The sequence below is a fragment of the Macadamia integrifolia genome, chromosome 11 (assembly GCF_013358625.1).
Source record: "Macadamia integrifolia cultivar HAES 741 chromosome 11, SCU_Mint_v3, whole genome shotgun sequence".
NCBI classification, from domain to species: Eukaryota; Viridiplantae; Streptophyta; class Magnoliopsida; order Proteales; family Proteaceae; genus Macadamia; species Macadamia integrifolia.
Window position 1 is genome coordinate 12,461,078 of NC_056567.1, and position 20,787 is coordinate 12,481,864.

General features: G+C 36.9%; 1 protein-coding gene across 1 annotated transcript in view; it reads right to left on the reverse strand.

Moving 5' to 3' along the window:
- Positions 1-17,718, reverse strand: part of LOC122094021 (putative ALA-interacting subunit 2) — a 19,340-nt gene extending 1,622 nt beyond the window's left edge. Inside the window, exons 1-8 of the mRNA XM_042664618.1 lie at positions 17,274-17,718; positions 16,563-16,624; positions 16,394-16,468; positions 16,126-16,242; positions 10,973-11,043; positions 10,234-10,531; positions 8,979-9,268; positions 1,436-1,532 (exon numbers count right to left, since the gene is read on the reverse strand). Of these exons, the coding sequence (XP_042520552.1) occupies positions 1,478-1,532; positions 8,979-9,268; positions 10,234-10,531; positions 10,973-11,043; positions 16,126-16,242; positions 16,394-16,468; positions 16,563-16,624; positions 17,274-17,358 (1,053 nt within the window). The 5' untranslated portion in view covers positions 17,359-17,718 and the 3' untranslated portion in view covers positions 1,436-1,477. The remainder of the gene's footprint in view (positions 1-1,435; positions 1,533-8,978; positions 9,269-10,233; positions 10,532-10,972; positions 11,044-16,125; positions 16,243-16,393; positions 16,469-16,562; positions 16,625-17,273) is intronic.
- Between the last annotated feature and the right edge of the window lie 3,069 nt (positions 17,719-20,787).

A 20,787-nucleotide genomic window follows, 5' to 3' on the forward strand; every position in this document is an offset into this window, starting at 1 on the left:
CTTACTTTGTGCTCAAATTGTTATAGAGATCTTCATATTTCTTAGTCCTACTTTCCCTACTATCTTCTTAGTTTCATTTCTAGCAAATTTATACATTTTCAAATCCTCCTCATCCTATCCTTCGCTGAGTTTTAAAACTAGATTTTTTTTAGCCTTAATGACTGCTTGAACTTCATCATCCCACCATCAAGTTTCCCTAGTTGAATGTCGTTTTCCTTTAGATTCGCCAAGAACTTCTTTAACCATATTCTTAATATAAGTACCCATCTTGTTCCACAAAGTGATCCCAAATTAGCTTTAGCAAAAGTTCAATGGAAAAAAAAAAAAAAATGACTCATAGATTCCATACCCAACATACATGAGGAAAAATGAAATTCCTACTCACCCTCATATGGAGTCTATCACTAGTATTCACCTTCTCACGACTAATTCCCATGCCAAAGCTTTATGCTTGTGAGGGGAAAAGGATAATTCCCATTGGGGGTGAGGAATGTAGGCCGAAACGGAAGATCTAGATGAAAACAAGCTCTCACTCGTCGGGCTCACTGAAGTCAGCAAAAATATTGGCAACTAAATCAATTAAGTTGGTGACTTCAAGAACTTCCACTTCTCTCACCTCTCCCCTGAAACCAAGATCCCAATTGAGAGTGCTTCCCTGTAAACAATCACAAGTCGGTACAGAGAGAGAGGACTGGCTGCTGAAAAACAGAACCTAGCTGAAACCATGGGAATAAGACATAGGCCACATGACCTCATTTGTACATGATCAGCCCTCAGAAACATCTCATCCATCAGAAATCACCATAAATAGACAATCAAATCAGTTCAAGGCACCCTTAGCCCTCTCATTTAAGATCTCACACAGCAGTACTACACCTATCTATAATTTTACACTAGTTAAGAGTTTATCCTGATCCCCAGCAGAAAAGTATCCTACATTACGATTTAGTTGGTATGTAAGCTTTCTAAGCTAAAAACAAACCCAGTTTAAATTAGTTACTCTATGATGCAACTAAAAGATAGTACAGTATTGAAATTATTTTGGACTACCAGCCCTTTTTGTCTCCAATAAAATAAAAACGATACGCAAGGGTAACTTTTGACAGAAAAAGCCCATTGAGACTAGTTAATCTCAGAAGACAGGCTCATAATATTGCATCCTATATTAACTTATCATTCTGCACAGTGCCCAAATAGGCGGATTCCCCTTGGAAGATCTACCCTACAAAGGTCATGTATATGGGAAAGATCTTAAGCTGATGACTTATATGGTTGACTCGGGTTTTTCATGAGAAATTGGAAGGTGCATTTTAGGAGCTTTATTGGCTGCATTTTTGCATTGCCTTCCATATAGGCCCTTGTTCTTCATCACTAGTAAATATAAAACCATCTCCAATTATGTAAACTCCCATGAATATAAAGAGAGTATACAAACCTTCTTTGGCTTCACCCAAGGGTCTACAAATACAGTACCGTCTTAGTTAGCATTGGTTTTTCTGTTCCAAGATAAATATGCTGTGTCCCCATAAGGCCTGCAAACAGAAAAAGAACACATCAGAAATATTGAAAAACATGGAAGGAAGTATACTATTAAACAATATAATCATAAAATCAAGCAATGCTACGACATTTTCAGTGAGTCTGCAGAAGCTTTGATAGTTATAATCTATGTTTACCCAAATAGGCAAATACTTCAAAATCAGAGTTGCATGATGTCAGACTCTTGCTTTTCAACGTAAAATCTGTATGGGATGCTAAAAGATGTCAAATGTTTCTGTATTTGGGTAACATAGGCCCAAATAAATTTTAGTACTCATCATTATGCATCTGGAGTACAGAACTTAAGAAAGAAAAACCGCCAAGTAACAAGATTCTACCAATGCTTCATAGGACACAGACCATGGTTCACAACAAGGAGTACTGGGATACATATTTGGTTGTAGGACAATCCAGATGAAGTTATAGGACTCAATTCTGAAAATTAGGCTATAACTTTCGATGGCATGAACATTGGACACGAAACTTTAGAGGAAGTCGATGCATCAGACTGTGTATTACTGATATTTATATGTCAGGGTATCAAACCTGTCAAGCTAGCCGGAATGCCCAACAAGTATATGAAGTTATCCAAGGTCCCAGAGTTATTTAATGTGGGATTACTCCCAATACTCTAATAATTACTTCTTTTTCAGGTGGCAGTACACATGGTATGTGTGGCCCCTTTTTTGGGTGACCGTACAATATCATTAATTTAGTTGGCCTGGTGGCTCTGATACCATGAAAGTTTAGAGGAAATCAATATCACTTGAGCTGTGTTTTAAAAATACCTATAAGGATATTAAACCCTAATAGGATACATACAGGCAATGGAAAGAATGGTAAGAAATACGGAGATACATGAACTGAGCTTGAAAAGAATAGAATCCTTTCCTTATCAGGAAATTGGAATTTACGGGAGTTTATTACTTCTAGACGCAGTTATACTCCATCCACCAGTAATGCTCCTCCTTGCCAGACTACTTACAGTTCATTTGCATATGATCCTCGCAGTTATGGATCATATACAACATGTCAACGATTATGAACAACACTTATAGCTAACAGTCATTGCAGGAATACTTCAACTAAAAAACCGTGGAAGAGTTCCGCAACAGGTCGAGGAAAGGAGACAATTGACAGTTTTGAGTTCTGAGTCAGCCCATAACTCTGTGGTACTGACACCGATTCAGGCCAATGAAACCCGTATGATTTGGGATGAGAGATCAGTATTGACAGTCTCAGTCCTTTTTGTATTGACTATTTGACTATCGACAGTGGTTGATATAATATTTGGATGTACTGTATTGGCACGAAGAGCTTTTGTGGATACTTCCAATTATAATTTCAGAACTCCTTGTATGCATGTACTGCATTCCTATCATTCTAAGTAGTAGAGTACTATTCAAATCTACATGACAGCGCATCAAAATATCAAATTAGGTTTTGCAATCATAAAATCATTTTTGCACAGTTTCTTTATGCATATGGTAAGTCAGACATTTATTCATGCATGAAATAACAATCCATGAAGTACCATAGAAAAATTAAACAGAAAAACAAAAACAAAAAACAAAAACAAAAAAACAAAAAAACAAAAAAAATAGAATAAAATAAAAAACAAAAAAATAAAATGAAATAAAAAACAAAAAAACAAAAAACAAAACAAAACAAAAAAGGCATGGTTTCTATATTCCACAGATTTTGGTTTTGACAGAAACTAAAATCAACCAAATCATTGAAATTTGATTCCTCAGAGAGATCACAATCAAATTCATTTTGATTTTGACAGAAGCTAAAATCAACCAAATTATTGGAATTTGATTCCTACATTCAAATTCATTCTTAGTGGAACCCAGAGAAGGTTAACGTTAATCACCACAGATTGGAAATTCTCAAATACCTAAAAGTTGTCTTCAATCACCAACAAAACCATTGTATTTTATATTACGAGAATAAAAAAGCATGAAGGTAAGAGGTTTCCCTAGTTATAAAGTTTACATATGATCCGACAAAATGGAATAACAATTTTCTGGAAAGCCCTTCCCAAGTGATTCTTACATTTCTTTTGATTTCCTTTCTATGAAAAAATAAAGCATATGGGGCTTGTATGCCAAAGCCATATGGAACCAACCTTTCCTTGTCATCATTGATTCTTTTACGGTTTCACTCCATTCTTTCCCTAGACCTGAGATCATTGCAAAAGGGAGACATCTTCTATAAAAAGCTACCCTTAACCCAAAAGGGATTAATTGCCAAGAGGATATGTCACCATAAAGCTTAAAATGACATGTCCAAAACATATGGAAAAAACTTAGAGAATAACCCCCAAACTTCACAAGTCATCTCACAACATAGAAAGCTGGTGCACATTCTCATCCACATGCTTAAATAAATCAGATCTATTTTTGCAACCATGTGAAAATTTCCACTCCAGGGGATGGTACACCTAGACACATTCACAATGGGAAGTTCCTTCCAAATCTCCACTCATTAAAGCATTACAAAAGATCATAATGCAAATATTCCTATGCGATCAACTCCATGATTTAGCATACCAACACCAAGGGCTTGAGAGGTCTTCTCTAACATATTTAAGAGATTAGGAATTAATTTTTAGAATTTCAAGAAGCAATTATCCTTTTTTTGCAGCGGGGTACAAGAAGAATAACTGTTAAGGCTCTAAGCTTCGTCTTGAAAATAAATTAGAAAGATGCATGAGTTATTCAAACATTTTAAGGCACAAGGAAATACCGTAGATTCCAACATCTTCTAACGTCCACCCATTAAAAAAGTTAGGACCAACTCCAAGCCCCTAACTACCATCTAATAAAACCAGTCAATCCTTTGTTCCCTGAGCAACAAATAGACTAGGTTCGATGTAAGCACAAAACAAGCACAACAACTCAACTCAGTCAACTTTGCCACTCTCTGCTAGTCTGCTGTGACTACAGCCTTGTCTCCTGTGATTTTGATTTCTGTTGTTGAGGGTTTCACTTCCAAATTATTGAATAATGAAGTATGTCCAGTATAAATCTAATTTCCTTTGGCTTCCATAGTTCAAGATTTTGGTTTCGACCAGGGTTTCAATTAAGGTCGAAACTGAAATATTTCAGGTCAGTCAGATACAACCAAAATTTGTACTGCTTTCGCCAGCACAATTCGTTTAACAATTCCAGTGGCCAAATGGCCATATTTTGCCCCAAAACTTCAAGGATACCCTAATTAAGCATCTCTAAACATATTGGAACCTTTCGATTGTAAGAAAATATATACAAAATGACAAATATAGTTTGGTCTTGAACCCTAGATAGCTAATGTATCACTGGGGATACAATGTCTTATATTTTGTCGCTTGCATACGTGGGCTGAGGGTTCTTTCTCTGTAATAAATTTGAGAGAGGTGTATGGATGAGTGGCTGTAATCCTATTCCCCATTGATAGTAAAAGAGATCTCATCTCACCGTGGACATAAGAAATCTTGACAAATCACATTAATCCTTGTGTGCGACAATGTGACTGTTAAGTTAGCAACTTCCATTCTTTTCTGCATCATTCTAGGTTGTCATTTCTTCTATACACGTACATCGTATGGTTAGGATAGGTTTGGGATACCTAGAAAATAATCCTAACTGAAAAGGTAGGAAGGCTAGGAAGGGTATCCAACTCATATATCTCTGCATACATGTATCTCTGCATACATGCAGGAATTCTTAACAAGGATAGCCATAAATAAACAAATAAACAAGTCATATGTGCAGAAATTCATGCTAAGTATGCAAAGGAAAATTTAATAAGAGAAACATGACAGAGCAGCACCTTCCTTTGTTGTCCCACGGGTTAGAAAGCTGTGAATAAGTGCTGAATCACAACCTAACTTCAAACTGGTGAGAAATTTAGCAATAATCAAGTCCAGGCAAGAAGGGGAAATTGGATTTCTTAGAGATTTGGCTAAGGAGGGTCAAGGGAAATTGGGATACCACATCTTTCATCACTATCAGTCCTATTCCAGCCAAACAACTACGATTTATTGGGGTTAATGGGCTGCTGCAATTGAAAAAAAAAACTAATGGAATGTTCTTAGGAATAAAACTGGAGGTCGGGAGAAATATGATAGAACATACAACAACAGAATTGGGGAATCAAATAGGGATGGTTTGATGTAGGTATAGAGTTTGAAAGAGGGGCATGGATAGAAGAAGAAGATGAAGAAGATCACCTTGGCTTCACACCATCTTGGATTCACTCCATGAATTGCATCACTCATGCTGCAGAAAAAGAGAATAATCTCCCAAATTCCAAAATATTTTCATTCATTCATTGTCTTCCTATCATGAGTAAAAAAGATCTCATAACATCACACAACAAAAAAACAGTTATTTCCTACAATAACTACCTATATTACTACAGATCTAAACCTCTAAAAAGGTTATTTCCTAAAACAACTACCCATATAACTACAAAATAATAACAACACAACAACAAACCCCAAAGAAAATTACAACAAAATAATAGAATAACTAGATATAAATCATAATGCTGGTTATCTAGCCATAATGAAGTGACACATGGCTGCATATGATTGTGTCGCTTTTGACAACTCCTAAATCCTGGAGAGATGTCCTCATCAACATACTTCTCTACTATATTCCATTCTACACATAATTTAATATAAAAACACACAAAATTCAATTAAAACAACAAAAATACGCATTCAGAATGAAGAAAAACCATTTAATCATACACTTCCAAGAAGTCAAGTAAAATTTCGGACACCCCTACAAAACCGTTCCTCCAGCTCTATGTCAGTACCACAAAAATTTCTGGGGAGCCTCAAAAACTTTAGAAGATTGCTGCAACTGACAAAACTGTTCCTACGACCGTATCACAAAAGACGGCCATGTCATGGTATGCCTGAAGAAATGCTCAAAATCCAACAGCATGTCCTTATATGTGGCATCACAGCAACATACTCTAGGTAACCCAACCTAGGATATAGATTATCCGTTATCGTGCTGGGGAGATGATGCAAATGTGAACCCATTGTACCTGTTTGGTGGACTGTGCTGATAAGGTGGTCCCCAACACTTTGTTGCTCCAGGAAATGTAGGTGATTTGGCCAAACCCCTTTACACTAGAAACCTCTCGAAACACATGAAATGGGACGAAACATAATATAAAGGCTATTGCTGGCCCACAATTGTTGTCAAGGCGTCACATCCAAGTGTCGCCTTAGTTTTTTACTCACTCTCTCTCACTTTGTGACAAGTTTGTAAGGGGGCCCAGCCTTGTACACAAATATGATTATATCTTCTTCTTCTTCTTCATTCTTCATTATCCATCAATACTCAAGTAAGATAAATTCCCAACTCCTAATCTAACCATAGTATTTACTTGATATTTTGATATCCTGTTTGATAGCCTAAGAACTGTTATCCATAATCCAACCTCTATCAGTTCATTTTTTGTTCAGATATCTGAGTTCCTAGTTTTTAGGATCTCAAGTTCCTAATTCTGTAACAGTGCTGGTAGCCTGGTTCTTGAGATCCAACTATTGGATCAAGTCCATCTATTGAAGAGTAGTTCCTTGCTATGTTATCAACTTCATACCAGAATATAGTTGTTGATCTACTGTAATTAAAAATTCTTGAATTCTTGTCATTGTTTATTCACTGTGATTCTGGTCTACTATTGTGTTTCTGGTCCTAAACCTCTAGGCTTCTAGAAACCCATCAAGGAACTTCAGTTTTGGGAAAAAATTGAGGACACCACTACAAGGGTGAAATCTGAAAAGGATATTCCCTCTTCCGGTATAACTCTGAATTGACTTGCAAGATTCCATAACAAACTAAAAGAAATAGAAAAGCTACTCTAACTTGACTATTTCATCAACCTCAACCAAGTTAGGAATTACTCATTGAAAAAAAACACTGGAACAATATACAAACTCAAGATTAACAATATTTGAAATAAGAATATAGCATTCCCTGACTGTCATTTGATTTTCTCAATTTCTCTCTTGATGCTTTGTATCACTTGAATGGAGTTAATGCAGTACCATGATACATAAAATGTCATATATGTTTAGTAAAAGAACTTGAACAAAATGAAATATTCCAGAAAGTATTAATAACATTTCAGCAAGTTAGAAGCTCTATGTTCATAATTATGGTAATTGCAATACGGAAACTTATAGAGGAAAAAATTTCAATAGTCTATCTTTTGTATTGCAGGAAAGTGAACTGCCAGCATATGAAATGATATACTGCCAAACAAGTACATCCACAATTTTCTTTTGCTTGTGTTAAATAAGTCGTGGGTCTTATCTCTTGTTTGTACCCAAGATAGTTGCTTTGTTTCCAATTGTGGGTCCATCTCTTGTTTCCTATTTAGTTTAGGATACTATAGTTATTCTGTTTCTATTTTAAGACATGTACTAGAGTTTTAGTCTGATCACGGTTCCTTTCCTAGTCTGAGAAGGAAGTCTTGTGTTGACACATTACTTCATTATAAATATCAATCGATTGGGGGCTGTAGAGAATATCAGCTGTTGTTCTCTCAGCAGTCCCCTCTTTCTCATCTCCTCTCTTCTCTCCTCTCTTTCAATTACTGGTTTTACTACTTTGATATTGTTCCAGCTTGGAAATATTATTTTTTCAATGGAAAATTCCATAAGACTGTTGTGCATCCAGCTATGATGTATGGGACGGAATGTTGGGCAATTAAGAACAGTCATATAGGGAAGTAATGTGTAGCTGAGATGAGGATGTTAAGATGCATGTGCAGGAAACTAGGAAGGATAAATTAAGGAATGAACATATTAGAGCTGATTTGGGAGTTGCTCCGATCAACAACAAGCTCTACGAAAGTCGTTTGAGGTGGTATGGCCATGTTCAAAAAAGGAGGCCTGAGGATGCCCCAGTATGTAGAAGTAATCTGATTCCAGATTGAAAAAGCCAAAAGAGCTAGGGGCAGGCCTAAAATGACCATAGGAGAAGTGGTGAGGAATGACATGCATAGTCTCGGTCTTGTCCCAAGTATGACCTTGGATAAAGCCCTATTGGAGGCAAGGATCCATATACCCAACCCCATTTAGCTGAGACTTTCCTAACTTACTGGGCTGTGCCTCTTTCCTCTTATTCTCATCTTCCTACTCTCATCTTTTTATTCCCACCTCTCATCTTTCCATCTCTTCCTTCCCCTTTTTCTGTTTGGACTATTTCTATTTTGTTTTGTATGCATCAATGTTGCTGACCCCATTAAGTTGGGATAAGACTGAGTTTGTTGTTGTTGTTGTTGTTTAGAAATAATATACATATGCATGTGGGAGCTTGAGGCCTTGTCAAGAAACTTTTTTGTTGTCTACTCACCATGCTTAGATGACATTATTAACAGTTACAAACAACTAATATGAGTAGTTCTTAGTATATATGGAAGTTTACCTTGGATTTTTCACATGAAGCAGCATGAAGATAAGAGATACAAAAATGGAAGAAGAACCAACAACAATGTAAGCTATCCCAAGGAAGTCATTCCTCCCTCCCAACCAACTGGACGTTGAAAGAACAAGCTTCTTCTTCCCTCCAAAACTGTAAGTATTGTAATTGTTAAGGAGTTTCACTTTTACTGATTCATCTGCATCTAGATCCTCTTCGATTCTTCCATACAACTTTCGAAAGCTAGGAAGAGCAGCAGTGCGCATCCACACAATAAGATCCTCCTGATCACTAAGCTGATTGATGTGATGCATCCCCCACAACCAATGGGAAAAGAAAAGTAAGAGGGAGGGAAGACAAGAAAGAATATGTTAGAGCACAGGATATTGGCAAACAAAACAATAAAAAATAAAAAAGAAGATTTTTTTTTTTTTGGGTGAATAAAAAGAAGAATTTTGACTTGTGACAGCAAGGGAAGAAACACATTCTGCCCTCATACTGCTATGCTGCATATGGTGAGGTTTCACCAAGGAAATATGCTTGCAATGTATCAAGGGACAATCATTGCATCCAGATCGGAAACAGATGGGCCAATCAAATAAGTAATACAGAATGGATATTCATATGCACTGACAAGATTGATGTTCAAATAGTGGATTGGATGATCCAACCAAATAAAGACTAGCTGGGACCAATTCATGATCCTATCCTGATCATCAAACTTTGTATGCAAATAAGACAATCCTAGCCAAATCTGTCATCTATTTTCTAGAAGACTAGACCAATAGCTGCACTTTCTTCAACAGTATAAAAGATGGACTGGATGTAGGATCATACTATCAGGTCAATTTTGGCAAATATCTACTAGGCATGATAGCATCAAATGGTACCTCAACCCAATTTGTAAACCACTATACCATATATGACGCAAAGTCTTTCCATCATGATGCAACTATGCAGGTAGCCATTGTGTCAGAATATCAAAGAGAATTATGTGATGTTTTGACACCCAGAAACTTAAAATCACTGTCTTTCCCAAAAACCAAATACACACAAGTCTGCTGTACAGAAAACATCTGACAAATTTAGATCATGAAGAAGGTTATGGAACTATTTTATCTGATAGTAGTGAGTACCAGAGAGGAAAGATCTGGTGACCTGTAAATAAAAGATACCATTTTCAACTACAAGAAATTTCATTTTTGAAGATCATTTTCAGCAAACAAATTCAATTAGTAGTTTGTTCAGAGTTAATACTCACAGGAACACTTGGATCTAGCTTGCCACCACCGATCAAGGTTCCATTCTGGAAATTGAAAGGATAAACGTTCTTGCCAAATTTGTGATCCCGATCACTCTTCCATGATATATTCTTCCGATTGATATTCAGTTCCACTTTCCTATGGATGAAAGTGTACGTATCATTGAACAAACTCCATGCAATCAACCCACATGGAACAATGGGGAGCCCATTGTTTGAATCCACAGGCTTGCAGGTACTTGTATCATTATACTTCAATCCATGTAGGAGCTGCCGATCACTTCTACTTTTTACATACCTAACAAACAATTGGCATCTTTAGAGGAGGAACTAAAAGGATTGTTAAATCTTGAGAGAGCATAATCAAACATTCAACGTAACCTGTGAGTATATTGCTTGACTTTACATATGAAAAAAAAATATCTACACCCCCTGACCCTTTGGGTACATCAGATTGTATTAAGGAAGCAATAAAGCTGAATAGGCCAGGGTATTAATATCTAAAAACAGCCAGACTGCATGTCAACTAAATCCCTTTGTGCCTGTGTGTGCGCGTGTACAAGATTTTTGAACTTGAAGATAACCCATGATAGCTCCTACAAATTAATTTTAAGGCCCTATTAGCTCACCACCTAGAACCATTTCTGGAAAGAAAAACAGGACAAAAGAAATATCTTCATGGAAGGAAAAAAACAACAAATAACAACTGAATTAGGTATGACAATGGAAGAACTCTCACCGGCGGTGGTTCTGGTAGTAGTTGTCAAGCTCATAGTAGACATAAATTGGAGCTTCCATACGTTGACGCACCTGAAAACAGGTTTGCAGAATACAAAACGGTGAACAATACACTTGGAAGAAAAGAAAATTTTCAAAATCTAACAAAAGCTTCACTGCCAAAAAGAGTTTCAAACATAGGCTTATGCAAATATGTGAATAACCAATAAGTTTTTGGTTTCAGAAGAATCTTCATGGAGGGCCGGTATGGTAGGGAAGAATCCCTGAGATGAACTCAGAGTGCAGGGGAGGGAGAGATGATTCTCACAAGAGAAGGGGGAAGGAAGAGAATCGCACACAGAAAGAGGGGGGTAAATAGAAGCATACAGCCAAAGGCTAACAGGTGACGCAGTGACGCAGGCACACACTCAAACCTATTCTTAATTCATTCTTCAATTCTGCCAAATAATTGTCCATTGTTTACATACTTATAGGAAAAATGCATGATAGAGAAATGGAAACTCAACTGAAATAGGAAACTACCCTGACAAAGCAAACTGACTCCCTAAGACTGTCTAAATCCTATGTCTTAATTTGGGAATAAAGACAACTAAATAAATTACTTTTAAATAAATAAAATCTCCTAAAAAATCCTACTAGACCAAGGACTCAAATATGGGTCCAGTTCATCTTTGTCTAGATACCCAAATGGGTTTGGATCGGTCCACGGGTGCATAACTGCATCAAGACTCTAAATCCTATGTGTCTGTCCTAATTTGGAAATAAAGACAACTAAATAAATAAAATCACCTAAAAAATCCTACTAGACCAAAGACTCAAATATGGGTCATGTTCATCTCTGTCTGGATACCCAAATGGGTTTGGATCGGTCCACATGTGCGTATCTGCATCAAATCATCCCTCTTCTACATTTTTGTCTATATATAGATTCATAGAACTATCGACACCAATGCTTGTTCATTCCTGTATAAAGTCAGCCCCTTTGTTTAATCAACACACATCATGGATTTCATCTTACCCAGAATTGATATTCTGTGCAAACTGGAATCAATGAAGCTGGAGTTATACCAGCTCATATAAAAAACCAAACTATCTATACCATAGTTCAATGTATCGCCTAGGTGGCGCCTTGGCATCTAGGCCAGGGTTTCAAAATCGGTAATCAGATTGGGAATCGGCCATTCATATCAGAATCAGCTAGGACTGATCCCAATTTCTGACATTCTGATCCCGTTTTCTGCCATTCTGAAACAGATATTCACGCCCATAGTTGTCTAGGCAGCACCTTGGCATCCAGGCGGTGGGGTGCCTCACGTGAGTCATGAAAGGCGACTGCCTTGGACGCCTTGGGGAAAAGGCAGTCTCCTTTTTGTGTTAGTTTTTTTTCTTTTTAACTTTATGTAATGTAAGAAGCTTTTATTCTATTCGTTTCCTTCTCATTGGCAGGGTGTATTCTAATATCTACAACCTGCTACAGAGGATCAAGCCTATAAAAAGCCCTTTCTAAACACCAGATTCCAAAACCGCCGATCCTTCCTTCGTGTTTTGAGAAACTGAGGAGAGAAACCAGTGGCAGCGAAGAAGCTTCCTCCATCGATTTTAGCAGTGAAGATTCCTCCAATTGTTCTGGCTCTGGCAAACCTTCTTCCTACTAATCCGGTTCTGGCAAGGTAAGTAAATTAGTGTAATAGTGTTAAACACTTACCTTCTTTCTTCTCCCCTGTTTGTAAAAAAAAAAATTTAAGATACTCACTACTTCTTCTTTGTTGAATTTTTTTTTTTCAAAGCTGCTCACTTCTTTCTTCTTTGTTTTGAGAAATTTTTTACTGCTGCTTGCTGCTCACTTTTTCTTTCTTCTCCACTGTTTTTCTTTACAGCTGCTCCCTGCTCACTTCTTCTTCTTCTTCTTTCTTTTTTATCCTTCATTCTTCTACTCTGTTTTTCACTTTTATTTTTCTTACTGCTGCTCCTCCTTAGAATTGTTTTCAGACAAGATTTTCTAAATCTAATTTCATATTACTATTCTGTTGCTAGTTGCTACTAGTGATTCTTGCATAATTTCAGTTATTTTTTAAGCCAGAATAAAACAATCGATTTCAGAATCCTAGTTCTACTGAAATTGTTCAATTCTGATTTCTGAAACTGCCTTATTGTCTCTGTTTTCAGACCTATATTTATTCATTATTGATTGTTATTACACTCTATATTCCAATCTGAAACCCATAGACCTTCCCATAATTTCAGTTCTGCTTTGGGTTGATTTTGTGTTTTATATTAAATGTTCTCAAAATTTTATCATAATGCATTGATATAGTTGGTTTCTGATAACTTAATGGGGGGAAATTAACATTTGGGCGCCTTGTTGTCTAAGCACTCAGGCAGCCCACCACCGACTTGGGTCGCCTTGACAACTATTTCACGTGAAGATTTCCCTTAATTGGTGGCTTTTCAGATCAAATGGCCGATTATATGGTTCTTGGGACCGATTCCAATCCGATTTGAATCAGAATCGGCAGGGACCAATTCTGTTTTTAAGCGATGGGATACCTTACTTGACTCATGAAAGGCGACCACCTTGATCACCTAGGTGTCCAAGTTGGCGCTTTGCCAAGCCTTGTGATCTAGGCGGTCGACTTGTGTGTGTGTGTGTGTTTACTTCAAATCTCTTCACCCTGTAATGTCGTTACCGCTGCTGTTTATTTCTTTTTTTTTTTACCATCCTTTATTTCTTCTTTTTACCCCCTTAATTTCTTCACTTACTCTGTTAGAGACTGCTGCTTTTTTTTTCCTCTGTTACCGCCTGTGTGTTTTCTGGGCCGTTTCAACCATGAGTGTTGATGAACCACTGGTAGCATAGTTCGAAATCTCACCGAATTTTTGGTTTTTTTTTTTTTTTTTTTTAAACGAAATAAGGCACAAATCAATATGTGTACCATATTTTGGTATTTCGGTCGAAATTTCGGTATCGTTTCAGTATCTTACAAATACAACATTTCATTGAGACAGACTCCGTCTTGCCTATCTCGGTGGTTTCGGTTCCATTTGCATATTTTGAAGGAAAAACACTCCAACAAGCCTCTAATTAGCCACATCATCACACATTTTGACTTCCATTTGACTCCTAAAAGAAGATCTACACATTCAAAGCTTAGGAAAGGTAAAATTCTTGATCATAATAAATACATGTTGGATGCTTGTAGATTTTTTATATGTTAGACACCAGAGGCCGATCCATGACCTCACATAGTCAAAATTTTTTTTTGGTGGATAAATATTCTTTTTATTTTTCTGGTTTAAAAATTCATTTTCCATTAACATAAATTGTTACTTTTATAAAAAAATATTGCTTTGATGGATGTCAATTATATATATGTTAGTCACCAATGGCTGTTCTACGACTCCATCGGAGTGAAATTTTTTTCCAGCCGGTAATTATTTTTTTTATTTTTAAAAAATATGAAAAATAGATTAATAATTGAAATTTTATTTTAAAAATAGGGGAAAATATTTTGTTTTGATTTTAAAAATAAAAGAAAAATAGGAGATTAATATTAAAGTGTTTTGGAGCGTACTATATGCTTGTTATGTTATACCATATTTGATTTTGTTATATTATGTCACTAAAATATTTTCTAAAATTGATTAAAAAATAATTTTATGTAAGAATAAAATATAAGCAGCTAACATATAATATGTACGTGTTTTACTATATCATATTATATCTTGTTCTAACAATGAAACAGGTAAAATTTTCAGAACAGTTCAACGGTTGCTACCAAACAAAGGTGCAACTCTAAAACAATGTCATGTTCCAATATTTTTGTATTTTTATGTTCTAAGCATGTTTATTAACCTTAAATATGGCCGTTTGACCATCGAAACAGTCAACAGAAAAAAAAAAAAAATAAAAAAAAAAAAAAAAAATAAATACCATCTCTGCGAAATCTCGCCGAAATTTCAGTGTTTCTGAACCCACCGAAACGAAACGAAATTTCAAACCTTGACTGGTAGTACATTTGGAGCTGTGGATGAAAAAATTGTGCTTTTTACACTACATCATCAGACGGTATTTCTTACTCCTAACTCGTTAAGTTCTTCATACTTACTTTAACTTAGTACAGTATGTCTTGCCTGGTGCCAAAATTATTTCTGTTTAATACCATCTTTTTCTTCAAAAAAAAAAATCTGCTACTTTCAGTACACTGTCACTGGGAAAGATGGTTTCAAGTGATGTTATTTTGTCACATGACTAAGAGTGTGTAATGGTAAATAGAACAATGAGGGAATATATAGCCTGCAACTTTAGTTGAATTAGGGATGTTGACTAGGCGCCCCTCTACCGCCTTGGGTTGCCTTGACAACCATGATCTATACTGAATTAGCAACTGTGCAGAGAGACAGAGAGAGTTCTTGAGATACATATACATCTTGGATAGGATAATAGCTCTCTTTGGTTGGGACAAACAAAAGAGCTCTCGTGGTAACAGTGTGGGCCAACTAGATCCAAATCCTGATGAGAATAAGACCTCAACATGACTTGCAAATATATTCCAGTTACCTAATTGAGGAATCGATAATCTACTTTCACAAAATAAACACAGCACAGGAATGAAGCAGAACTCAAGATAGCAAACCTCCATGAACCAGTACCTTGTCAATATTTTGGCCTTTTACTCCCTTTATACTATCTCCATAATTTCACTGAAGCTTGATCAAATCATAACCAGATTGTGTAACATTGGTAACATAGGTCTCTTTTCTATATATTTTTTATTTTTTTATTGATTCTCATTGGGGAGTTAATTGAATACATCTAGTCCCGACACCATAAATGTGGCCTATGTAGTTGGTGAGGATTAGCTCATAAGGTAAGTTTTGTATAAATGGCCTAAAAGTACGGTGAAGAGATAGAAATTAAAAAGATCCATGAGGTCAGGTGTTCCTTCAGTTTGTGATAATCCTGATGTGTTAATGGCTATGTAGACCAAGTTCTCAGTGTTGACAAGCCAAAGAACGCTTCTTTTTTATTGTTTTCTAATTATTTAACATTAATTCAACAAAGCCATCCTCACAACTTTGTGGATCCCAAAGATAAAACTTTAGCAAGAACATATGTAGATGAACATGAACATAGAAGTGGAAGAGAATAATCACCCGTAAGTCTATAGTGCAGTTTTTAGGAATTGACTCATCCTGAATATATGCGACTTTATCACTTCTGGATTTCTCAGGTATGCATATATTATCATAACGGACCACAATTTCCGCAACCTGCAAATCAAATTTTAAGAATAAAAATTATACACCAGATTAACGCCATTTATATACACAAGGTCCTTTAACGGATAACAAAAACATAAATACATTATCTCAGCTTCATAATATATTAAGGCTTGAGTTAGGGAAGGGCCTGAAAGCTTACACTATGTGAAGCATGAAGAGCAACAAGCCCGACAGGAATAAAAATGACACCCATTAACAAAAATACAGTAATCACCTGTCAATTAATAAGTTAGTATAACTATGTCGATAAGAAGAAAATAGAGGGCAGGCAGATGAAAGGTGACAGATAATCGATTATGTATGCTCACCCATGGTGGTGTCAAGACAGGTTTGCAAGCTGGAAGATTTTGCTGGGTAAACTGATAGAACACTGCAAACCACCACAATAAGATTTTAATATGCACCAAAAAGAAATTTAGCAGGAAAGGAATAAACGAGTTAAACAAATTTAGTAGAATTTTTTTAGAAAAAGTGACATAGGTTTTCAACAATTGGCCCAGCCTAACTTGCAATAAATAGTTTACTCAACATGAAATAACATAAGACCCCACCCATTTGAGATTGGCTTGAAGTTCAAACCAAAGATGCAGCTCATGCCAGTGTAATGGCAATCCTGGACTCATGCCCACTTATCATTTGGAGTCCAAGGCTCAATCAAGAAGGAAGTCAGTATCAAATGAGAGGAACTATTGTCCTCCAAAGGGACGCGGACTAGCCCCTAAATATTCCAGAAAATGCAGATTGATTGGGATTTAAAGCACACATCATCTATGACTGTCTGGCACTTCACACCAACCATACAAGATACAGTCTATAGTAATCAAAATTCTTGGATACATGCTATAGGCCAATAAATATATATATATATATATATTGGATACATGCTATATATAAATTTTCCGTAAAACGTGCAAGTACAAGTATTACAAAACTTTTATCTGAAATGCAATTCAATGCTTCAAATGCTTCCTCCCAGAAGTGATTTGCCAAAGAGTAACAATTGCAAATGAGCATAGTACCGGGATTTCGCCGGAAACCGATCGGAATAGGGTGAAATTGAGGTTCCCCGGCAGGTCCAGATGTACTTGCAGCATCCACATCCATCGAATCCGAAGTCTTAAATTCCAGTAAGAATTCTTCTCAACATCCGGAAATGAATTGAAGTCAGTTGAAAGAATGAAAATTGAACAAGAATCATAAAGGATCCTAACAAATCGAACCCCAAGAATCCAATCACTTCAACAAAGAATTGAAAGACCTCAAATCTGGAGCTATAAATCGCAGGAATAGAAGAAAAAAAATGGTCTTCTGCAAATGACAAGGTAGATTTGGAAATGAGGAGAACAATAAGTAGGGTTTTTTATCCAAATTGGAAAACAGAGATTGCTTCAAGAGAGAAAAAGAGACGAGAGAGTGTGTATTAAAGCTTCCCACTTATTCCCCTACCTGCCTAGGTTGGGTTTAGTCCAGAGGAGGAATATCACGTAAAGGAGAAGGCCGTTCGTTAATTAGGCGCACATTAGAAATTCGATATATGTTTCGCTATCATGCGCCTAATAGGTTGTACATCAGCCATGGCTTGAGGAATCGAGATCGGATCAGAATCGACCATGATCGATCCTAATTCTTGATCAATTCTCCGGTCTGGATCAATATCAGCCTTGTCCATCTCATTCTTAATACCCAGTTCTCAAATTATACTTGAGAATCAAGAGAATGAGAGATTTTCTCTTAATTTTTTTTTATTTTTTTTTCTTTTTGGGGCTAAGAAGTCCACATTGAGGCGTGACCATAAAGGGGCAAGACAAGAGTCCACAAAGTGGCAAAGGATGGGCACAAGCCCACATTATATAGAATTAGAGGACATGGAATTTCATAATTTATATAAGAAAAAATAAATGGAACGTCTTACATATTCTCCCATAGGATGTGTACATCCAACTATTCCCCAGCCTCTTGACGGGTTTCCTTGAGTTGGGATCCCAACCCTAGGTACTCAAAATAAATAAATAAATAAATAAAAATGATCCTTGATCACGTCACCTATGCCAAATGTAAGGAGCATACAAAAAGACTACCCTAGGTCGATGCCTCCGGTCACCTTACCATTGGCACATAGATCTGATTCATCTCTATAGCTCATCACCCAAAGCTTGCCCATAGCTATATAAGTCATCTTGTGACAAAGGATCTTTCATCGGTCTTTTAACAAATGTTTCATGGCAATACTTGCGAAAAAAATAAAATTCTTTCTTTAATCCAGTCTATCATAGTTCAGGTGTGTGGTAGTTCCTTCCAAATCATCATTTTCTTCGAGTCGCTTTCAGATTATACCATTGTATAGAGTTCGAAGTGGTGGTGTAAACCTAGAAATTTAAACTTGCAGAACAAGATTATACTTTTCACCAGATCAGGCGTTTTGAGCCAAGTTATAAATATGACGACCCCTTTTCTGCCCCATGGGAATACCAAGAATATTAGAAATCTTCTCTCAATTCTGTAACAGGAAAAAGCTCCATTTTCCCTTTTCCAGGTTACACGAAAAGCCTCGACTCCATCAATGGCAAAGAGAAGCAAGTGTAGACTTTTCACCAGAATCATGACGCCAGAGTTGGCCGAATGATTGTTTGAGAGGGAAAAATGGTTTGAATAACCCTAGCATCCAACGAAGAAGAAGAGGGACGGAGGCAGGAGGAAAAAACATAGTTGAAAGAAAGGAAAAAGGGAGATCCGGATTTTTTTTTGTGTTGACCTAAACGTTGTTTTGGGAATAAGGATTTGAAAAAGGGGTCTGATCCACAGCCGTAGGACTAGAGAGGGACACATGCCGCATATAGATCAGGAATTGATAGAAAATTGGTAAATGAAGAAATGGTGAAGAGCCAAATCCGGGTACAACCCATAACCCGATTGACACAATTTGGATCCGCCTCCTTCTCTTCTCTTCTCTTCTCTTCTCTCCCAACTCTAAACACTAAAAACCCTTAAATCTTACTATTGATTACTCTGCCAACGAACATGGAATCGACAACAAACATGGGATCGGAGCTCATCCTCCATAGTTCTTTAGCAGCGGAGCAGCGGCTGAACCAGATTTTTGCAACCAATTCGTCCAAAATCCAACTGGCTTTTCCAAAGAAATCTTCATCATCGAAGGACTATCACACCAAGATTAGCGGGTGAGGCTGTCGAATTTAGAAGCAGCACTCTGTTGCGCGTATCTTTCAACTGACTCGGGAGCTTGGCCACCGATCGGACTATTAGACTATTGAATGGCTGCTCTGCCAAGCGGAGCCCTCGATTATTGCAGCCACTAGCAAAGGTATCTGTCTTCTTCGATATCTACCAGTATAGGGCCAATCCTTTCTTCTTCTCCTTCGCCGTTGGCTTGTTCTACCCCTTCTTCTTCCTCATCTCCTTGTAAGGATGTGCCAGTCTCGGTGTCTCCCAATAACCGAGTTCCCACTCTTGAGGTTCGAACAGACTTAGCCGATTTGTTGGCTTGATTTGTGTCAGCCTGTTGGATTGGAGTTCCCGAATAGTGGGTTTCGGCATATGCCATTCACGACAATGTTGTTTCAATTATCCACCGAAGAAGAGGGAGATGGTGGGGATGGAGATGGAGAAGAGCAACAACAATAACAAAAACCGCCACAACCACAGCCACAGCCACAGCCACAGCCAGAGTCTCAGGCCGTGGTGTCAATCGGGTATGGGTTTTACCCAGGTCTGATGGGTGGTTTTTTTTGGATAAATAACCACAAGTGTTGCTTGCCTAGGTAATTATGGATAAGCTCTGAGCGATGAACACTATGGAGGGGAGTCGGATCTTTGGCACACACACTATGCAGTAGCCAGGCTACCAATGACCATTTTATCACCCAATAAATACACAAATCAATTGAGAGTCAACTTTAAAAGGTTTAACACACGAAGTGTGTAATAAATCCTAAAATTCGATTTCTCTAGTATCTACAACCCTCAACACTTTTTGTCAATGCTATCACTCCGAAGAGCTAGACAAAGTGACCATAAATATTATGAATATAAGAATTATCCAATGATTTAAGTTGGGTCCAGTTGAAGTCAATTCTACCAATGCTATTGAATTCCAAAATATTATTTTTATAGAAGAAATGTCTTTACATGGTCCTATTAAGAGAATATTCTCTTCGTATCCTCCTGCTCCTCATAAAGATCCACATATATAAAATAAGAAGCAATCTTTTTCTTAAAATTACACTCTCCTCTCCTATACTTTATCTAAATATCAATCACCTCTCCTCTAATTTGAAACACAACAAAACCCTCCTCGTGAGGGTTCTTGGATACTTATTTCCGTCCCATTATTGCCTAATGGTATTAGATATTGAACTAAAAAGACAAACTTACCTTCATCATCTCTAAAACCCAGATCTAATCCATTAAAAGACAAACTTACCCTCATCACCTCTAAAACCCCAAACCTAGCCTCATCCATCGAATTTAGGGTAGAGAAAAAGGAACTGCAACTAGACGACATTCTTGGTTCTA